This window comes from Rhincodon typus, chromosome 15, assembly GCF_021869965.1.
Source record: "Rhincodon typus isolate 14 chromosome 15, sRhiTyp1.1, whole genome shotgun sequence".
In the NCBI taxonomy this organism is placed as follows: domain Eukaryota; kingdom Metazoa; phylum Chordata; class Chondrichthyes; order Orectolobiformes; family Rhincodontidae; genus Rhincodon; species Rhincodon typus.
In genome coordinates this window covers 39,381,156-39,399,496 of record NC_063346.1, presented here as the reverse complement: position 1 = coordinate 39,399,496, position 18,341 = coordinate 39,381,156, and the positions used below count along the sequence as shown (strand labels likewise).

The window sequence follows — 18,341 nt, the reverse complement described above, 5'->3', positions numbered from 1 at the left end:
GACTTCTATCGCAGACTGGATCAGTTTCTGCATGAGGTGAATGGTTATGCTACTGTTCGAGACTGACACCATGCTTCCTCAAGAGAACAATAAATGGGTTTAAGTTTATGTTTTCCTCGAGTGCAACAGAATCAGCAAAGTTAGGATCACTGATTGTTACTGCAGATTTACTGCCAACATCGTAATTCTTGCCACTTTCAGCATTGCTCCCATGGGCAATATGTGAATAGGCAAATGACAACAGCAAAGAGAGAAAATAAAATAGTTAAGGATTTGCTAACTACTTGCTAATGACTGTTTGAGCCAGGTGGAGAGAAACACACGCAGCTCTCCTTGGGGACAACAAATTTGGAAAGGTAGTTATTTACATCCAGTTGTCAATTTGTGAACAGCAGGATGTAATATGCACATGAAAAAAATTGACACGTATTTACACAGCACCTTGGAAACATTTCAAGGCACAATGAGTTACTAAATCAGACCATAGTTGAGATGCTGTATGCAGTTTTCAGTTTGATGAAAGGAAGGAATCTGAAAAATTAGGGATTGTACTGTACAGATTCACTGGTGGGGATTAAAAATCCAAAAGAGAAAAGAAGTAAGAGACACAGCCTCCTGCCCAGGAGGGCCACAGAAGGCCCACTGGATTTCAATAAACGGGCCTCATTCCCATTTCATCAACTGGAAGCTTGCACAAATAAACACTGACCCTATGAGATTCATGTAAGTCACTCATACTTGGAGAAACCAAGTGGGAAGGACTTTGTGGTGTTGGGGCAAGGTGTGAGCTCAGGACAGCAAAGGTCCATGTTTTCCTGGTGGGGCTCAAAGAAGTAATTTTTGTATTTTCATTTACTTCTCCATCTGATATGGGTTTTGCTTGCCAGGCCAGTAATTGTGGCTTGTTCCTGATTGCCTTTGAGAAGATGGACGTGAGCTGCTGCCTCCTTGTACTGTTCTAGATGATCGCCACAGTGCTATGAGGGTAGGAATATCAGGATTTTGACCCAGCAACAATAGCTCTGACTTCAGTAATCATGAAGTGCTTCAGGAGGCTGGTCATGGTCCCACATCAATTCCAGTCTCCCAGCCTGCCTCGATCCCCTACAATTTGCCATAACAGGTCCACAGAGGATGCTATATCCCTAGCCCTGTACTCATCCCTTGAACATCTGGACAACAAAGACACCTATGTCAGACATCTGCTTATTGGCTCCAGCTCCACTTTCAACAGCATTATCCCCTCCAGACTGATTTCAAAACCTTGGTCTCGGCTCTGCCCTCTGCGATTGGATCCTCAGCTTTCTGACCCACAGACCGCAATCAGTGAGGATAGGTAACTGTACCTCCTCCACAATAACACTCAACACTGGAATCCCCCAAGGATGCATCCTCAGCCCCTTAACTGTACGCCTGGTACACCTACGACTTTGTTGCTAAATTCTAAACGAATGCCATCTACAAGTTAGCTGACAACACCGCCTTAGTATCTAATAGCGATGAGTCAAAATACAGAAGGGAGATAAGAGGACTTGGTGACATGGTACAATGAAAACAACCTGTCTCAAAGTTCACACAACTAAAGAACTAATCATCGACTTCAGAAAGAAGAAAGGTGAACCCACCCCCATCTTCATCAATGGAACTGAGGTTGACAGAATGAAGAGCATAAAGTTCCTTGGAGCGATGATAACAGACGACCTGACCTGGAGTTCCCATGTAAATGCGACAGTCAAGAAGGCACAACAACACCTCTCCTTCCTCAGGCGGCTCAGGATATTTGGCATGTCCATAAGATCCCTCACCAACTTCTACAGATGCCCCATTGAAAGCATGTTGTCCAGGTGTACAACAGCCTGGTATGGCAACTGCTCAGCCCTGGACCGTAAGAAACTACAGAAGGTGGTGTGCACAGCCGAGACCATCACGGAAGCCAACCTTCCATCCTTGGAGTGTATTTACACGGCTCGCTGCCACAGAAAGGCGGCCAACATCATCAAAGACCCATTGTACCAGGTAGTGGAACAGCTTCTTTCTGGTTGTTATCAGACTGTTGAATGGACTGTAGCCTCAAATAATGTAACCTGTATGCCTCTAAGTCTTTTTAATCTGTACATCCTTTGCTTGCTGTGATCTGCCTGTACCACTCGTAAACAAAACTTTTCACTGCATTTCGGTACATGTGACAATAAATCAATCAATTGATCAATCAACGACAATATATCTGTAGTTCCAAGTTATTTTTTTTTGCGGGAAACTTACAGGTGGTCATGTTTCCATTATCTACTGCCCTTCTCCTCCTTGGTGGTAAAGGTCATGCATTTAAGTGCTGTCAAAAGAGCCTTGGGAGGTTGCTCCAGTTCAATGTGTACATTGATAGCAGGAACTGCAGATGCTGGAGAATCTGAGATAACAAGGTGCAGAGCTGGATGAACACAGCAGGCCAAGCAGCATCAGAGGAGCAGGAAGGCTGACGGGTCTGAAGAAGGGTCTAGGCCCGAAACGTCAGCCTTCCTGCTTCTCTGATGCTGCTTGGCCTGCTGTGTTCACCCAGCTCTGCACCTTGTTATCTCAATGTGTACATTGTTAACGTTGTGCATCAGTAGTGTGGGTGCACTGAAAATCTAAGGTGGTAGGTAGGGTCCAAGTAGGTTCCTTTGTCGCAGATAGCATTGAACTTGTGGTGTTGTAGCTGCTTTATCCAGGAAAATGGAGACTATTTCATAATACTCTTGACTCTGTCTTGTACATGGAAGAAGAATTTTGTATATTTCCAAATTTGCAGATAATACAAAACTAAGCAGGAATATATGTTGAGCGAAGATGTAAATATTTTCAGAAAGTTTTGGACAAGCTTGGTGCTTATGCAAGAACCTGGTAGATGGGACATAATGTGGAAAAATGTAAGGTTATCTACTTTGGTATGAATAACAGATGGGGAGCGTATTTCTTACATAGTAAGAGGTTGGAAAATGTAGATATAGAGAGGGACCTGGGTGTCCTTGTTGATAAATCACTGAAGGCCAAAATGCAGCTTCAGCAAGCTATTAGGAGTGCTAACGGAGTGTTAGTTGTTATCCGAGAGGACTTGGGTACAGGAATAATGATGTCTTGTTTCAATAGTGCAGGAGCTTAGTTAGACTGCACCTGGAGTACAAAAACAAAAGAATTGCAGATGCTATAAATAAGGAACGAAGACAGAAGTTGCTGGAAAAGCTCAGGAGGTCTGGTAGCATCTGTGAAGAAAAAATCAGAGATAACTTTGTAGGTCCGGTGACCCTTCCTCAGAACTCTGAATGCACCTGAAGTATTGTGTGCAATTTTGGTCTCTTTATCTAGGGAAGTTATAATCGCCATAAACGGAATGTAATGATGGTTCACCAGACTGGTTCCTGGAATGGCAGGACTGTCCTATTGGGCAAACTGGGCCTGTTTTCTTTGGACTTTTGAAGACTGAGAAGTGATTTCATTAAAACCTGTAATGTACTTAAAGGGACAAACAGGATAGATTCAAAAAGATGTTTCCCCTTATTGGGGGAGTCTAAAATGAGGGGGCACAATTTTAAAAATAAGGGGGATGCCATTTAAGATAGAGATAAGGAGATTTTTTTTTTAACTCTGAGGATGATGAACATTTGGAATTCTCTACTCCAGAGGGCTGTGGAAGTTCAGTCTCCTCAGTGTATTTGAAGAAGCGGTTGATAGTCAAACATTTATCAATGGCATAAAAGGTAATGGATACTGAGGGTAAAAGACAATGAAGAGTTCAATCAACTATGATCATGTTGAATGGTGGGGCAGGCTCAATAGCCTGAATGGCCTACTTCTGTTCCTTTGTCTCCCATTTAAGTTACAGATGACTCTCTTTTTTTCAAGGGTTGTAAGTTTGTGGAATTCACTTCCTTAGAGACCAGTGAAAGGATGGGCCATTGGATATTCAGATTTTCATTAGATTTTCCTTTGACAAGGAAACAAAGGGGTTTGGGGGCAGGCAGCAAAGTAAATTTTAGGCCACCATTTGATCAACCGTGGTCTTATCAAACAGCAGAGTAGGCTCATGGGAATAAATGGCCTATGCTGCTCCCAATTTATTTGTATGATCACAACCAGCTCTGTTGGCCTCACTGGAGAGATGTGCAACAACCACAAGGCTATGACTCTCTGAATCTGTGCATTGAATCATCATATTTGAGCCACTATGACGGACTGGAGGCTTGATGGGTGACCAGGCCAATTGGATTTGCACTTGGCTGCCAACAGCTTTCTGCCACCTGACCACGTGCAGACACTACACTGCCACAATGAGAATAATGAGGCCCCTTGGGCAAGTATTCTGAAGTGGTTGTTCCTACCTGGACCACTCAGGAGGACCTTCCATCTCTCATTGGATAATGTCTCCAAATACTGATAATCTCATGCATCCTCCACAGGCTCAATGCTATAAGGGTGTAGTGCTTGCTACCAGGTCTTCAATGTACACTCAAGAGGAAGACAGATGAAGGGAAGAGGTATCCAGGATTACAGCCCTCTGGACTGACAGTCCGTGATGACCTATTCACTGAAACTTTGCTTTCTCCAAAGTCATGTCACCGCATCAACATTGCTCCAAATTTCCCACCTTTCCATCTCTTTGCCATAGTTCGTCAGAGTCTCCTTTTTGGTATAATCCTGAATTTGAAAGTACCACAAAAATCCTTTCTATTCTGACTTCATCCAAAAATAGTTCCAATGGCATATTCAAAACTGAACTATTCACACTTGTGAATTTCGTCTGTACATGTCTTCCACGTGCCTTTGCTTAACCTTGTGCAGCTATGCAGTGCTACCTTTTGGCTGCAGCATTGCTAATGAAGAGCTGATGACTTCTGTTGGGGGAAGGTAACATTTAGTCCTGTAGGACAACATTGAACTCTTCTTTCCTCGAAGGCATGGTTTCAAGCTACAGCAGCACAGCGTAAGCTACAGCAGTCCATGTCAAAGGCACAGGTGGAGTTGCAGTATGAATGCTGCTATCTGGAGTCAATGGCACACATTCTTGAAGCAGAGATCAAGTCGAAAGCTTGTAGTTTACATGCAATGCATACCTCTTTCACCTTAAATCTTCTGATGACCCCAACTCCTAGCACCACTGGAGTTGAAATCAGTTCACAGCAAAATGCTAATTCAGTGGGGGTTTTTTTATATCTCAATAACTGAGATGCCTGAATCTCTCGGTTTAAGTATACGTTGACTGGCCAGTTCTTCGGTGAGATTTATGAATTAAAGCAGCATGAAAGTATCAAAGGGATTCATGCAGCACCTACCAGCTTGATGGGTATTCTGTAATATCAGCACTGTCTGACTTCACACAGAGGGGAAAAAAAAAATGTCCACTAGTGCCTAAGTATTTGAGGAGTACTGATGCATAACTTTGTGAGATGTGCATTAACTTCTGACCTGAGGAGCACAGGGACATTTGTGCACTAAAACTAAAATTATAGACTAATTTTTTAAAAAAGTTCTTTAATTACAAAGATTTCAAAACACTACTGTCTGACAGTTACTTCAGTGATGTGTACTGTAATTTTTCAGGCTGTAGTCAGGTAGGCACTATGCTGCTGCCCTGTGCCAGCTGGAAGCTGCAGATGATTCTGTCCTTGCACTTTGGCACAGAGCTGGTCTTCTTGGATCAGTGAACTTGAGGCTTGTTTCAGTTCCTCTAGCTAGCCAGGAAATTAGACTTCAGAGTTAGATCAGTTGATCTAAGCTAACACTTTTTGTAGCAGTAGTGTAGTACTGATGGATTTCTGTGCTGTGGGAGAAGCTAACCTTTGCCCCAAGTTTAATGTATCACTCAATTAAATTAAGTTTGCTGGTTACCGGTAGGCATTAAAATTGTTATTCTATAGAAGTAAAAGTAGAAAATATCCTACCAATATTCTTCTCTCTTAGACTTACACTTAGAGGCATTCACATGTCTAATGCCACATGAGGCAGACAAAACATGCATTCTCTCTGTAAGCAACACTTAACATAGTTTTGGCCACTCAACTAGTCATTATTTGTAGGGTCTTGTTATGTATCAGCTTACCTACATAATAATAGTAATTCATTGTATGTGAGGAAATTTTGGGAATTCAGAGTAAAGCAATAAGGTTCTCCATAAAAGGAAGCTAGTTTCTCTGGATAATTACTCCTTTTAGTCTTGAATAAAAAAAAAACTGTTTATTGGTTCCTCAGTCTTTTCCTAATTCAAGTCCTTTCTCAAAATACAATCTGTGAGCCAAACTATATGCTTGCCATTACTTTTGTAATTTTTACAGCAAGGCAAAAATTGCCCCACATTGTTGAAGTATTGAAGTACAAAGTTGATTATCTTCCTTATTTACACACTGATAAAGTTATGACCTGGTTCTTAAATTTTGTGTTCATTCATTAAATATTTTCCAAGTTTCAGGTTGCATTGGTTCCCTATAGCATGAAAATGGGAGTGCATGTTGGCACGGACCTGAAGGTGCTTTATTCCACTTTGCTGATGCCAACGGGAGTGGGTTTCACTGCTTTGCTGCTTTGAGAAGTGGTCTTACAAATCAGCATGAAAGTTGTACTTTGCATGGCCATCCAAAGAAGTATCACTCATGGCAATTAATGCATGAGTCATGTCGAATTTAATGGTACATTACTTGAGGCTACATTTCAGTATTAGACTAATTAAGTCATCATAAGCTGTTCATTAATAGCAGTGCCAAGGTCCAGTCCAAGTTCAATATTTTACGATTTTCTTTCTCCACCATTGTATTTCTGGTTTTCCTCTCCAGTATTGCCAATACATAAATAATGTGGAAGTTAAATATCCTGTGTTAATTTAATGATAAATCTTTGTTATGATCTTTACATTAACTTAAATTGACAATGTCTTCATTGAGAATGCATTTGTGTTGAAGTACTGATGAGATTATAAGTTGTTCTGACACACCAAATGACAATTGAATCAAACTGAGGTGTATTGTAATGTAATAATTTCTAGTACTTTGATGTCATTGTGTAATATAACTAGATTGAGATGAATTTAAACTGCAGAATAAATGATGGTGACCAAGTATGAAAGAAATGTGAATGCATTTAAATCATTTATCTAATCTCCAGTATTTTTAAACATTTTGAATGAATCTTTAATCCGGCCAACAAAACGCTGATTTTATTTAAGTCAATATACAAAATAGTCCAACCTAGTAAGGAGGAACGTGGAGGTCCTTTTCCTCCATTACTTTTTCTAAGTCAACCAACAGTTTATTGAATGATTTGAAACCAAATGTCTTTTTCTTTCTATTCCAGTTTGCAGGGAACAATAACTATATGAACATGGCAGATCCGAGTCATACTTTTTCGACGAGCAATGAGGTAAGTACATGATTATTCTCTGCTACATGATCTCTTCTAATATCCAGTGTTTCACTGGACTAAAATCGAAAGTGCAGCAGTTGGGACTATTTTAAGTCGGAAAACAGGCATTAAATGCTCCAACTTGACATGCTGTGTTTGTGTGGGTGTGCTTATTCTACACTGGAATTACATACAAGTGTTAGGTACATTTCCTATCCAAGGTTCACTTCCGATTTCATGGTCCTTTCCCTCTGATTGGCAGTGTCCTTAACTGCAACATGTATGAGCAATATGGTAGCTTTTTCACGCTAAATCAATCAAACCTGTCGTCTTTTTAAAGGTTTACTGGAAACAACCAACGAAATGTAGTATTTTAAAATGTTCATCTGAATGTGAAACTAGGAGGAGTAGGAGTGATCTTCAGGCCATCCACACCATCAGCTCAGAGCCATTATTTAGGCATGGAGGCTCAGAATACTGATAGAATATCTTCACTGAAGATTTGTAGTGTATTTCAAAGTTTATTTAGTTAAGTCTCATGAGAACTGTAGAATTAATTGAATTGAAAAATTAATTTGAGCTGAAATTCAAATAGATATCACTTTTCAAGAAAAATGGGTATTATAGGTGAGAGGTATGGTTAGTAAGTTTGCAGATAACACCATAATTGGAGGTGTACTGGACTGTGAAGAAGGTTACCTCGGAGTACAATGGGATCTTGATCAGATAGACCAATGGTCGAGGAGTGGCAGATGAAGTTTAATTTAGATAAATGTGAGGTGCTGCATTTTGGAAAGGCAAATCAGGGCAGGACTTATACACTTAATGGTAAGATAGTAGGGAGTGTTGCTGAACAAAGAGACCTTGGAACGCAGGTTCATAGTTCCTCGAAAGTGGAATTGCAGGTAGACAGGATAGTGAAAAAGGCATTCGGTATGCTTGCCTTTATTGGTCAGTGCATTGAGTATCAGAGTTGGGAGGTCATGTTACAGCTGTACAGGACATTGGTTAGGTCACTTTGGAACACTGTGCAATTCTAGTCTCCCTGCTACAGGAAGGATGCTGTGAAACTTGAAAGGGTCCAGAAAAGATTTACAAGGAAAAGATTTGCCAGGGTTGGAGGGATTGAGCTACAGGGAGAGGCTGAATAGGCTGGGGCTACTTTTTCTGGAGGGTCAGAAGCTGAGGGGTGACCTTTACGAAGGTCATGAGGGGCATGGATAGGGTGAGTCGACCAAGTCTTTTCCCCATAGTGGGGGAGTCCAAAATGAGAGGGATTTAAAAGGGACCTAAGGGACAACATTTTCACGCAGAAGGTGATGCGTGTATGGAATGAGATTCCAGAGGAAGTACTGGTACAATGACAACATTTAAAAGGCATCTGGATGAGTACATGAGTAGGAAGGGTTTAGAGGGATATAGCCAAATGCTGGCAACTAGGGCTGGATTTATTTAGCATATCTGGTTGGTATGGATGAGTTGGACTGAAGGGTCTGTTTCCATGCTATGCAACCCTGTGACTCTATGACTTTGTACTCCAACATTCATGCTGACTGACTTTTGTTCTCCTTTAGGCCTTGCATTCTTCAACCTGGGTTCTGATTGTGTACTCATTGTGTGCTGTGTACCTCGATGATGTGTGGCTCTCTCTAGCTCTTTGTATGGTCATTGCTGGATTTGGGTATAATCCAATAAGCCAAAATGGCTTGAAGTATATTACCAGAATATAGCTGCACCATTTTGCTGTATATGTTTCATGTTTGTATACTGTCACACAGCATTATAATTGATATTGTTCTGGGATTTTGCCTTCAGCAAATTTTAGTGTAAAGCATTCAATGAAAATGCCATAATCTGTGTTGTAAGAAACCATTAATTAAAAACAAAATCCTTGTTGCCATCATGGTGACAATTGTAGCAAGTAGTTTCAAGTACATGTTTAGCGAGTTATTGTAATGCCAATTGGTTTGAATTAACTACTAAACTAGTTTTTAGTAGGTAGGCAGAATTTATACCTCATTGTTTTGAATAGAAATTATGCTGTTAAGTTCTAAAATAAAGATCTAGAAATCTGTAAATATATAGATAAGATCAATGAACAGACAGAATTTAGCAGATAGAGAATAGTGTGGAAAGCTGAGAGACTGGAAGGACAGAGAAACAGAATAAGATTTAAATAGACAGAGACTGGAGAATGCTACAGTAGAGAAGGATCTATATGTCTCTATACATGAGTTACAAGTTAGCTTGCAGATGTGGCAAGTAATTAGGAAGGGAAATGGCGTGTTTGCTTTTAGTAGAAAGGAGGCGGAGCATAGAAGAGAGGAAATTTGCTTGAACTGTGTGGGGACTTGATGCAACCCCACCTTCAATAATGCACACAGCACTGGCCGCCTTACTTAAGGAAGGATGGCCATGCCTTAGAAGCACTTCAGAGGAGATCCATGGGTTGGCGGGGTTAGCTTATGAGAGAAAGTTGGACAGGTTTGACTAGTATTCATTTGAGTATAGAAGAACAAGAGGTAGTCTTAGTGAAACACATACTTTTCTAACGGGCCTTGACAGTAGATACTGGCTACCCTGTGTTTTTTTTTTTAGTCATTTAGGGATTGTAGACATCGCTGGCTAGACCAGCATTTATTGCCCATCCTCAATTGTTCCGGAGAAGGTTGTGGTGAGCTACCTTCTGGAACTGCTGCAGGTACACTAATAGTGATTGGGGATGGGTTTTGAGGATTGCGACTCAGTGATACTGAAGAGATATTCCAAGTCAGGATGGTAAGTGGCTTGGAGAGGATTTTGCATCGTTCCTATGTAACTGCTACCCACGTGCTTCTAGATGAAAGTCGTTGTGGGTTTGAAGTTGCAATCTAAGAAGCCTTGGTGAATTTCTGCAGTGCATTTTGTAAATGGTACATGCTGCTGCTACTGTGTGTCAGTGTGGAGTGGGTGGATGCTTGTGGATTTGGTGCCAATCAAGCAGGCTGCTTTGTCATAGATGGACTCGAAATTCTTCAATATATTTGGAATTGCATCCATCCAAGCACGTGGGGAGTATTACATGATATCCCTGACTTGTACCTTGTGGAAAGATATTTGGGCAGACAGGATTCATAGCCTCCGAACTGCTCAAGAGAGTCTAGAACCAAGGAGAATAGTTTTAAAAATAAAAGATTTGACCATTTCAGATACCGATGAGAAGAAATTTATTCTCTCGGAGGGGTGTTAGTTTCTTAAATTTGACTTTTGTAGAAGGTAGCAGATCTTGGGTCAATGAATATTCAAGGGTGAGCCAAACTTATTTTTGATTGACAAAGGAGTTGAGCATTGTAGGGGAGTCTTGACACAGGCAAGAAGTAGGAATTAAGGCACAGAGACCAGTCATGGACTTTTAAGTACTAGAGCAGGGTCAGTGGCCCAAATGGTGGCCTCCTGTTTCTTATGCTCTTTTGTGTTGAATGATGCAAGTAAGTTATTAATGTTGTATATGATTTTGATATAATTGAAGCACTCTTTGCAAAGTTTTCACAGCTTTATTTTGCACCTTTATCCAAGAGCTGTTTCATGCTATTCCTTTCCACAAAAAGAATTGCCTCCATTGATTTTTTTTTTTTTTTTTTGACTGCTTCCCCCCCGCAACCACAGAAAATCATGAATTCAATCCTTGATTCAATTGGGTGTCTCACAATTACCGTTCTTTAAAGTTTTACCTATCTTCACTCGAGATGCCTACTTCCACAAGTGTATCTCTGCCCCTCCCTAAGCTCAAGAATGGCTGAAAACCTTATCGTTGCCTTTGTTACCTCCAGACTTGCCTCACCCAGTGCCAATATATCCTGCTCCAGAAGTTGGAATAGTCAAGTGCGGGGGTGGGCATGTGTGGAGATGCCATTGTTATAGGTTTGAGGGCAGCATTCCACCCTTAGCTCATTTACCAAGCTGCAAGTGGCTGGGAGCCAATTCAAGGTTTTTATGGCCTAATAAAGGCTATTATCAGGGGCTGAGTAGAATTTTTCAGTGGCCTGTGGACCTCTTGAGATGTCTGTATTAGTGTCAGTGCCTGGATATGGCTGGGTGGAGGGAGTAGAGGGGAGATGTTGCTTTTGGGCCTGGTTACTGAGCTATTGAGCATACTCTTACCTTTAGAATTTCAAGCAGATGGTGCAGAGCACAGCTCAGAATGAATTCCCAATTGGATTTCTTGGTGACTATCTTAGCTTGACGGCCTCTAGCTGTTCTTCACGAGAGGAAATGCTCTCTCTGTAACCGATTTTAGCTTTTCATCATTTTAAAGACCTTTGTTATGTCACCCCTCATCCCTTCCTTTAAGAAAAAGGAGACGTAACCTGTCAATCTCCTCTTTGTACAGGAGGTCCCTGCTTTTACAAATGTCCGATTTATGAACACTCGTACTTATGAAATGTATATGATCTTAATTTTTAAACAGCCAAAATTTGCTGTACTTACAAATGGCTGTTTTGCATTGTCATGCATTGAGCTCTGATCTACAGACTGTAGAGTGGTATCCGTTCTCAACTTAGGGACTGCCTGTGTGTATTCCTCAAGCTTAAATGTAATGGTCAGAGTTGAACACAGAAGGGCAGATGGATTCTAGCCAAGGTTTTACAGAATTGAAGTGTCACCTTTATAAGACAAAGACCTTAATTACCTTTTTTAACCAATATTGTAACAACCAATAATCTGGATTTTAGTGATTTGTGCATCTGGAAATATTAATACCATTTCAAAGGTGTTAAATTAGGTAGATCCCAAAAAATGGGATGAGGGATTGCAATGGACAATTAACCTGTGATGTAGGAAACATGCAAACTTTGTGCTGCCTTCTCATTTAAAAGGCTGATGGCATTGACCACAATGAATATCTTGTCCCATTGCTTTGCAGGCGTCTGTCAAAAGGGTTTCCTGCTTCCCTGTGAATCGAGAATATTTCTCCTCATTTCCAACTCCTATAGCAAGACTTGCAGTGCAGCAGCTGAGAACCCTGGAAAGTGCTGTCTTCCCTGATATTCCAGTAATTCTTCTTGTCGGCCAGATGCTCTTTTCAAACCACTTTTAGGACCTGCTGCAGCCCTTTAAAATGCATAGGCTAGCTTTACGTGTGTAGGCTAGTTTTAATGGGTGTGGGTCTTGCACAACCTTGCTGAGGTGGGCAAACATTGAAAAGCACACATCGTTTTAGCCTGAATAAAACAGTTTTTTAAATGAGAAGGCAGCACAAAGTTTGCATGTTTCCTACATCACAAGAGTTAGGTGTGGGTTAATTGTCCATTTCAACCCCTGTTCCCATTTTTTGGGACCTACCTAATTTATCACCTTTTGAAATGGTATTAATGTTTCCAGATGCTCAAATCACTAAAATCTAGATAATTAGTTGTTACAATATGAGTTTAAAAAGTTAATTAAGGTCTTTGTCTTATAAAGGTGATACGTCAATTCTGTAAAACCTTGGCTAGAATCCATCTGCCCTTCTCTGTTCAATCCTGACCATTACATTTAAACATGAAGAGTACTTCCTTGACTTTAGCAGGTTTAGTGGTGAAGTTGAGTCGGTTGAAATGATTTAATGTGGTAGATACAGGGCAGTTATTTCTTGTGAAGGTAGAATCTAGAATAAGGGGTCACAACTTTCCAATTAGAGCCAGGCCATTCAGCAGTGAAAACAGGAAGTTTTATTTTAATACTAATTGTGAGATGTGTGGAATCTTCTCCCCCAAAGCTGAGAAAGCTACATTTTCCGAAAATGAAATTGGCGGATTTTTTTTAAGTAGGTAATGGGGTCATCGGACACGGATCTAACGGAGTTAAGGTAATGATCAAATTCAATGGTAAAATAAGATTGTGGCATTGTACAATTTAAGCCGTGTCTTGACATTCTACATAAATGTATTTTGTACAATTCTTCTCGTAGAGTTAACCCTAACCCTAATCTTCACAGTATTTTGCATGTGCTTTCAATAATATAAAAATGTGCCAATGGGATATGCTTAATGTAACGTGAAGTTAAAACCTTTTTCAAGAAATAAGGGAGAGACCAAATGTCTACTACAGATCAGTTAGCCTAACTAACATCTGTTAGCTGGTTTTGGAATGGGGTAGACAAAGTCAGAAGTCTCACGATACCAGGTTATTTTCCAACAGGTTTATTTAAAATCAGAAGCTTTTGGAGCGCTACTGATTTGTCAGGTGACCTGATGAAGGAACAGCTCTCTGAAAACTTGTGATTTCGAATAAACTTGTTGGACTATAACCTGGTGTCATGTGACTTATGATTTTTTTTTTCTCTCAGTGCCTGATGTTAGTTAATGTTCAAATCTATTCTTAAGAAGTCTTAAGAATGCACTTAAAAGTTATACTTGAATAGAACAATGGTATTTTGAAGGGGAAATGTGTTAGAGTTCTTTTTGCGGTGTCGCACAAAGCTTAGCAGGTAAGATAAGACTCGTGGAGTTAGGAGCAAAATATTAGAATGGACAATAAGATCTTAGGAGCAGAATTAGGTCATTTGGCCTATTGAGTCTGCTCCACCATTTGATTGGCTTTGGAAAACATACCAGCACATTCTCATCTTCTCACCGTAACCGTTGATCCCCTTATTAATCAAGAACCTATCTACCTTCAACCTAAATACACTCAATGACTTGGCCTCCACAATGGGTTCCGCAGATTCACCACTCTCTGGCTGAAGAAATTCCTGCTCAACTCAGTTCTAAAGGTTCGATATCTTCACTAAGTCTGTGCCCTTGGCTCCTAATGTCTCTGACATGTGGAAATGTTTTTCCATGGACAGTCTACCTGGGCCCCTCTGTATTCAGTTTCAATCAGATCCCCCCTTCACCCTTCTGAACTCTGTCAAGTACTGACCCAGAGTCCTCAACTGTTCCTAATATGACCAAGTCCTTCATCCCCTGGATCATTCTTGTAAACCTCTCTAGACCCATTCCAAGTCCATCATATCCTTCCTTAGATATGGAGTCTGGGACTGTTCACAATATTCCAAATGTAGTCTGATCAGAGCTTTAAATAACCTTAGCAGTTGATCTCTGCTCCTGTATTCTAACCCTCTCAAAATGCACAGTGGCTCAGTGGTTAGCACTGCTGCCTCACAGCACGAGGGATCCGGGTTTAATTCCAACTGTGTGGAGGTTTTACGTTCTCCCTGTGTCTGCATAGGTTTCCTCCAGGTGTTCTGGTTTCCTTACACAGTCCAAAGATGTGCAGGTTAGGTGGATTGGCCATGCTAAATTGCCTGTAGTGTCCAGGCATGTGTAGGTAGGTGGATTAGCCATGGGAAATGCAGGGTTACAGGCATAGGGTAGGAGGGTGAATCTAGGTAGTATGCTCTTTGGAGAGTCAGTGTGGACTTGTTGAGCTTAATGGCCTGTTTCCACAGTAAGGATAATATTCTATAAAATGAATGCTAACATTGTATTTGCCTTCTAACTGCCAATTGAACCTGAATGATGTTTTTAAGAAGATCCTGAATTAGGACTTCCAAGTCCCTTTGTGCTTCAGATTTCCAAAGTTTTTCCCCATTTAGAAAATAGTTTAAGCCTCTATTCATCCTACCAAAGTGCATAACCTCACACTTTTCCACATTTATTTTATGTGCCACTTCTTTGCCTACTCTTTGACCAACTCTTTCAGCAACCTCCCCACTTCTTTGACACTACCTGAGCCTCCAGTTATCTTTGTGTCATCTGCAATCTTGACAACAATACCCTCAGTTCCTTTGTCCAGTTTGTTAATGTATGACATTTATAGTTGTGGTCCTAACACTAATCCCAGCAGAACCCCACTAGTTGCCAGTTGCCATCCTGAAAAAGACACCTTTATTTGCACTTTCTGCCTTCTGCCAGGCAGCCAATTCTCTGTCCATGCCAGTACCTTGCCCCTAACACCATGGGCTCTTTCCTTATTTAGCAGCCTACTGTGCAGCACCTTGTCAAAGGCCTTCTGGAAATCCAAATCCATAATATCCACTGGCTCTCCTTTGTCTAACTTGCTTGTTCCCACCTCAAAGAATTCTAACAGATTTGTCAGATGTGACCGCCACCCCCACCACTTACTGCTTCTTTAGTTGCCCTCTGCTGGCTTTTAAAGGCGTCCCAATCTTCTGGCTTCTGGACAGAGGATTGATTTATGATGCACTAGTCAGAGAGTGGATAGTACTTAGGTCTTGCCTATTTCAGATATGTATGAATGATGAAGAGAACGAGTTGCGTGTCTCAAGAGTTATATATCTACGGTTGTTGATAATATAAAGCTATTTGAATGGTAACCTGGTGAGGAGGCCACAGCCTCTGACACAATCTGCAAAGAGGTAAAAACAGGTTAAGTGACTGGGTTAAAAAGATGACAGATGGAATGTAATGCTGAGTTTATTCAGTTTGATCATCATCATAAAGCAGAATTTTTTCATATGCTTGGAACATATGACTCTTGATGTGTGAGTGTGCTTGTACAAGGAATGCATAAAGTCAATATGCAGTGCAGCAACCGATTTAAGAAGGCAAATGGCATGTTAGTTTTTTATTGCCAGATTGAAGGACAAGAATAAAGATGTGTGGCTAGACTTTGGTGAGACAACATCTGATGTGCAGCATGGCACTGTTCTCCACAATTACGAAAGGATACAGATAGGTGGAGGTAGTACAATGAGGGTTCACTAAATTGGTCACTGAATCAGGGGGTTGTCCAATGATAGGAGGCTGAGTACATTGGGCTTCTAATCTCTGGAGTTTAGAAAAAGAAGTTTCCTTATTGAGGCATATGATGTTGAAGGAGTTTGATAAGGTCAACATTTAGAGATTGTCTCCATTGGTCATGGAATTTAAAATGTGGAACAGTCTTAGCATAAGTGGCCAAATATTTGGGACTGTGATGAGAAGTTACTTCATTGGAAAGGTTATGAATCTATGGAATTCTCTACACCAGAAGGTTGTGAATACTGTGATTGTATACATTTAATATTGAAAGAGATGGATTTTCGGTGTCTCAAGGGATGCGTGAAGTGAGCAAGAAGGTATTGAAGCCCAAGACCAGTCATGATCATAGTGATTGGTGGAGCAGGTGCTACAGGCCAGCTGGTGTACTCCTGCTTCTGCTTCTGCTTCTACTTCCTGTGGAGAAGTTGCCTAGTGCCCCATGTCCTATATTCCTTCTCTTTCCTCATTTGTACTAAGCTAGTGATTACCTATTGCAATGAGTAGATGTGGAGAATTCCTGCAAGGTCTTTCAAAAGCATGTGTTTTTGATTCCAAAGTTGTTCCGCCTTATTTTATTGCACCCTCAAGATGATCATTCAGGAAAGCTAATCCAGTTTATTGGCTCTTCAAGTTTTGAAGTGTTTATTCTTTCAAGCAAAGCCAAAGACCCTAGCAACAATTTCAGAAACAATGACTTTGTTTATCCTTATTGTTCTGATTAAAACATCAGAGACCACTGCATGTCTGATAAAATCTCTGAATAGAATACAATGGTTGTCCCACTGAATTTCCAAACACATCAAATCAGAGAGTGATCTCCCTCTTGCAATTTGATTATCTGGAGCATTCTTTAGACATGTTCAATTATCCTCACCTAATGTCTGTCCAAACTGCCCCTGTAGATTTGCAATTACCTTAACATTGTAGGTTCTATGCTTCCTCTGTAGAACAGGAAGCGTTTTGTGGTCTATTATCTTTGTCTTTGATACAATTTGAACCTGATGAGCACTTTCTCAAAATGGTACCATGCCATTCTGAATCCTCTTTCCTTAATGAGCTAGGAAACCATGTAGCTGCTGGCACATATGATAAATATTCTGGTGCTGATGTTCCTAGTATTGGAGATGGGGCAAGTCAAACCAGCTTCTCCCACCTAAGTAACTTTAAAAGAGTCTGCAGAATTTCTCATCTCTTCTAACAAATTTATCTAATGAGTTTGTTTGTGCAACTAGAAAATTGCAACAGAGCTTCAAGTCATTTCATGTATTGTGAAATGAATAGTAATTCATAAAATAATCCTGTCAAAGGACTTAGGTTTTTGTACATTTTGCTGGGTATTAATTTGTATCTGACAACTATAACCAAGATGGAATATGATAAATTGATTTTATAATTAAGGATCAGAAGAACCCTGATATACATGAAATCAAAGAATTAGCTTTTAGATACTTACAAAAAAGACATGCTCGCCAAGCCGGTGGCTTTGGTTGCAAACGTTTCATCACCCAGCTAGATCCAACTGGAACTCCATCAACAAACACATTGAATTCGACCCTGTGTACAAACCACTGAGAAACAGAGCTAGAAGTGATACCAACCACCCCAACAAACCAAGGCATATAAATAACAAGCAGGACAGAACATCAAAGCTTCATCAGAGGCGCACTGATGATGCTGTCTAGCGGGGTGGCGAAACATTTGCAACCAAACATGCTCGGCGAGCATGTCTACAACCTCATTCACAACTCGAGTTACAAATCTTCTCAAACTTTGAACAACAAGGAAACAGATAAAATAGCAACAGTTCTTTGTTTTTATTTATTCTTGCAACGTGAATGTCACTGGCTAGGCCAGAACTTCTTGCCTACATTAATTGCCCTTGAATTGAATGGCTTGCCAGGATTTTTCAGAGGGAGGGTAAGAGTCAACCATATTGTGGCTCAGGAAGTTTTTACTGAATCGTTTACCTTTTACAGACTTGTGCTGAGTTAACTAATTTCACCTGGAACAGCAGTCAAGTTTACTACCTCAGGTTAGGCAAGTAGAAAATAATTTTTAAGGATTCTTTTCCTGTTCGTTATCCAACAATCCCGCCTGAAGGGTCATGTGTGTCGGGATTAAGTAAAGAATCAAATAAACCAGGACTGTGTTACGAGTAGAAGTCGCAGTCAGAGTAGAAGTCGCAGTCAGAGTAGAAGTCGCAGTCAGAGTAGAAGTCGCAGTCAGAGTAGAAGTCGCAGTCAGAGTAGAAGT

General features: G+C 40.6%; 1 protein-coding gene across 3 annotated transcripts in view; it reads left to right on the top strand.

The window, feature by feature from the left end:
• tox3 (TOX high mobility group box family member 3) overlaps nucleotides 1-18,341 on the top strand; it is a 116,871-nt gene that overhangs the window by 53,711 nt on the left and 44,819 nt on the right. For all 3 annotated transcript variants that reach the window (XM_048606081.1, XM_048606080.1, XM_048606082.1), the window contains exon 2: nucleotides 7,315-7,380. In XM_048606081.1, the coding sequence (XP_048462038.1) occupies nucleotides 7,315-7,380 (66 nt within the window). The remainder of the gene's footprint in view (nucleotides 1-7,314; nucleotides 7,381-18,341) is intronic.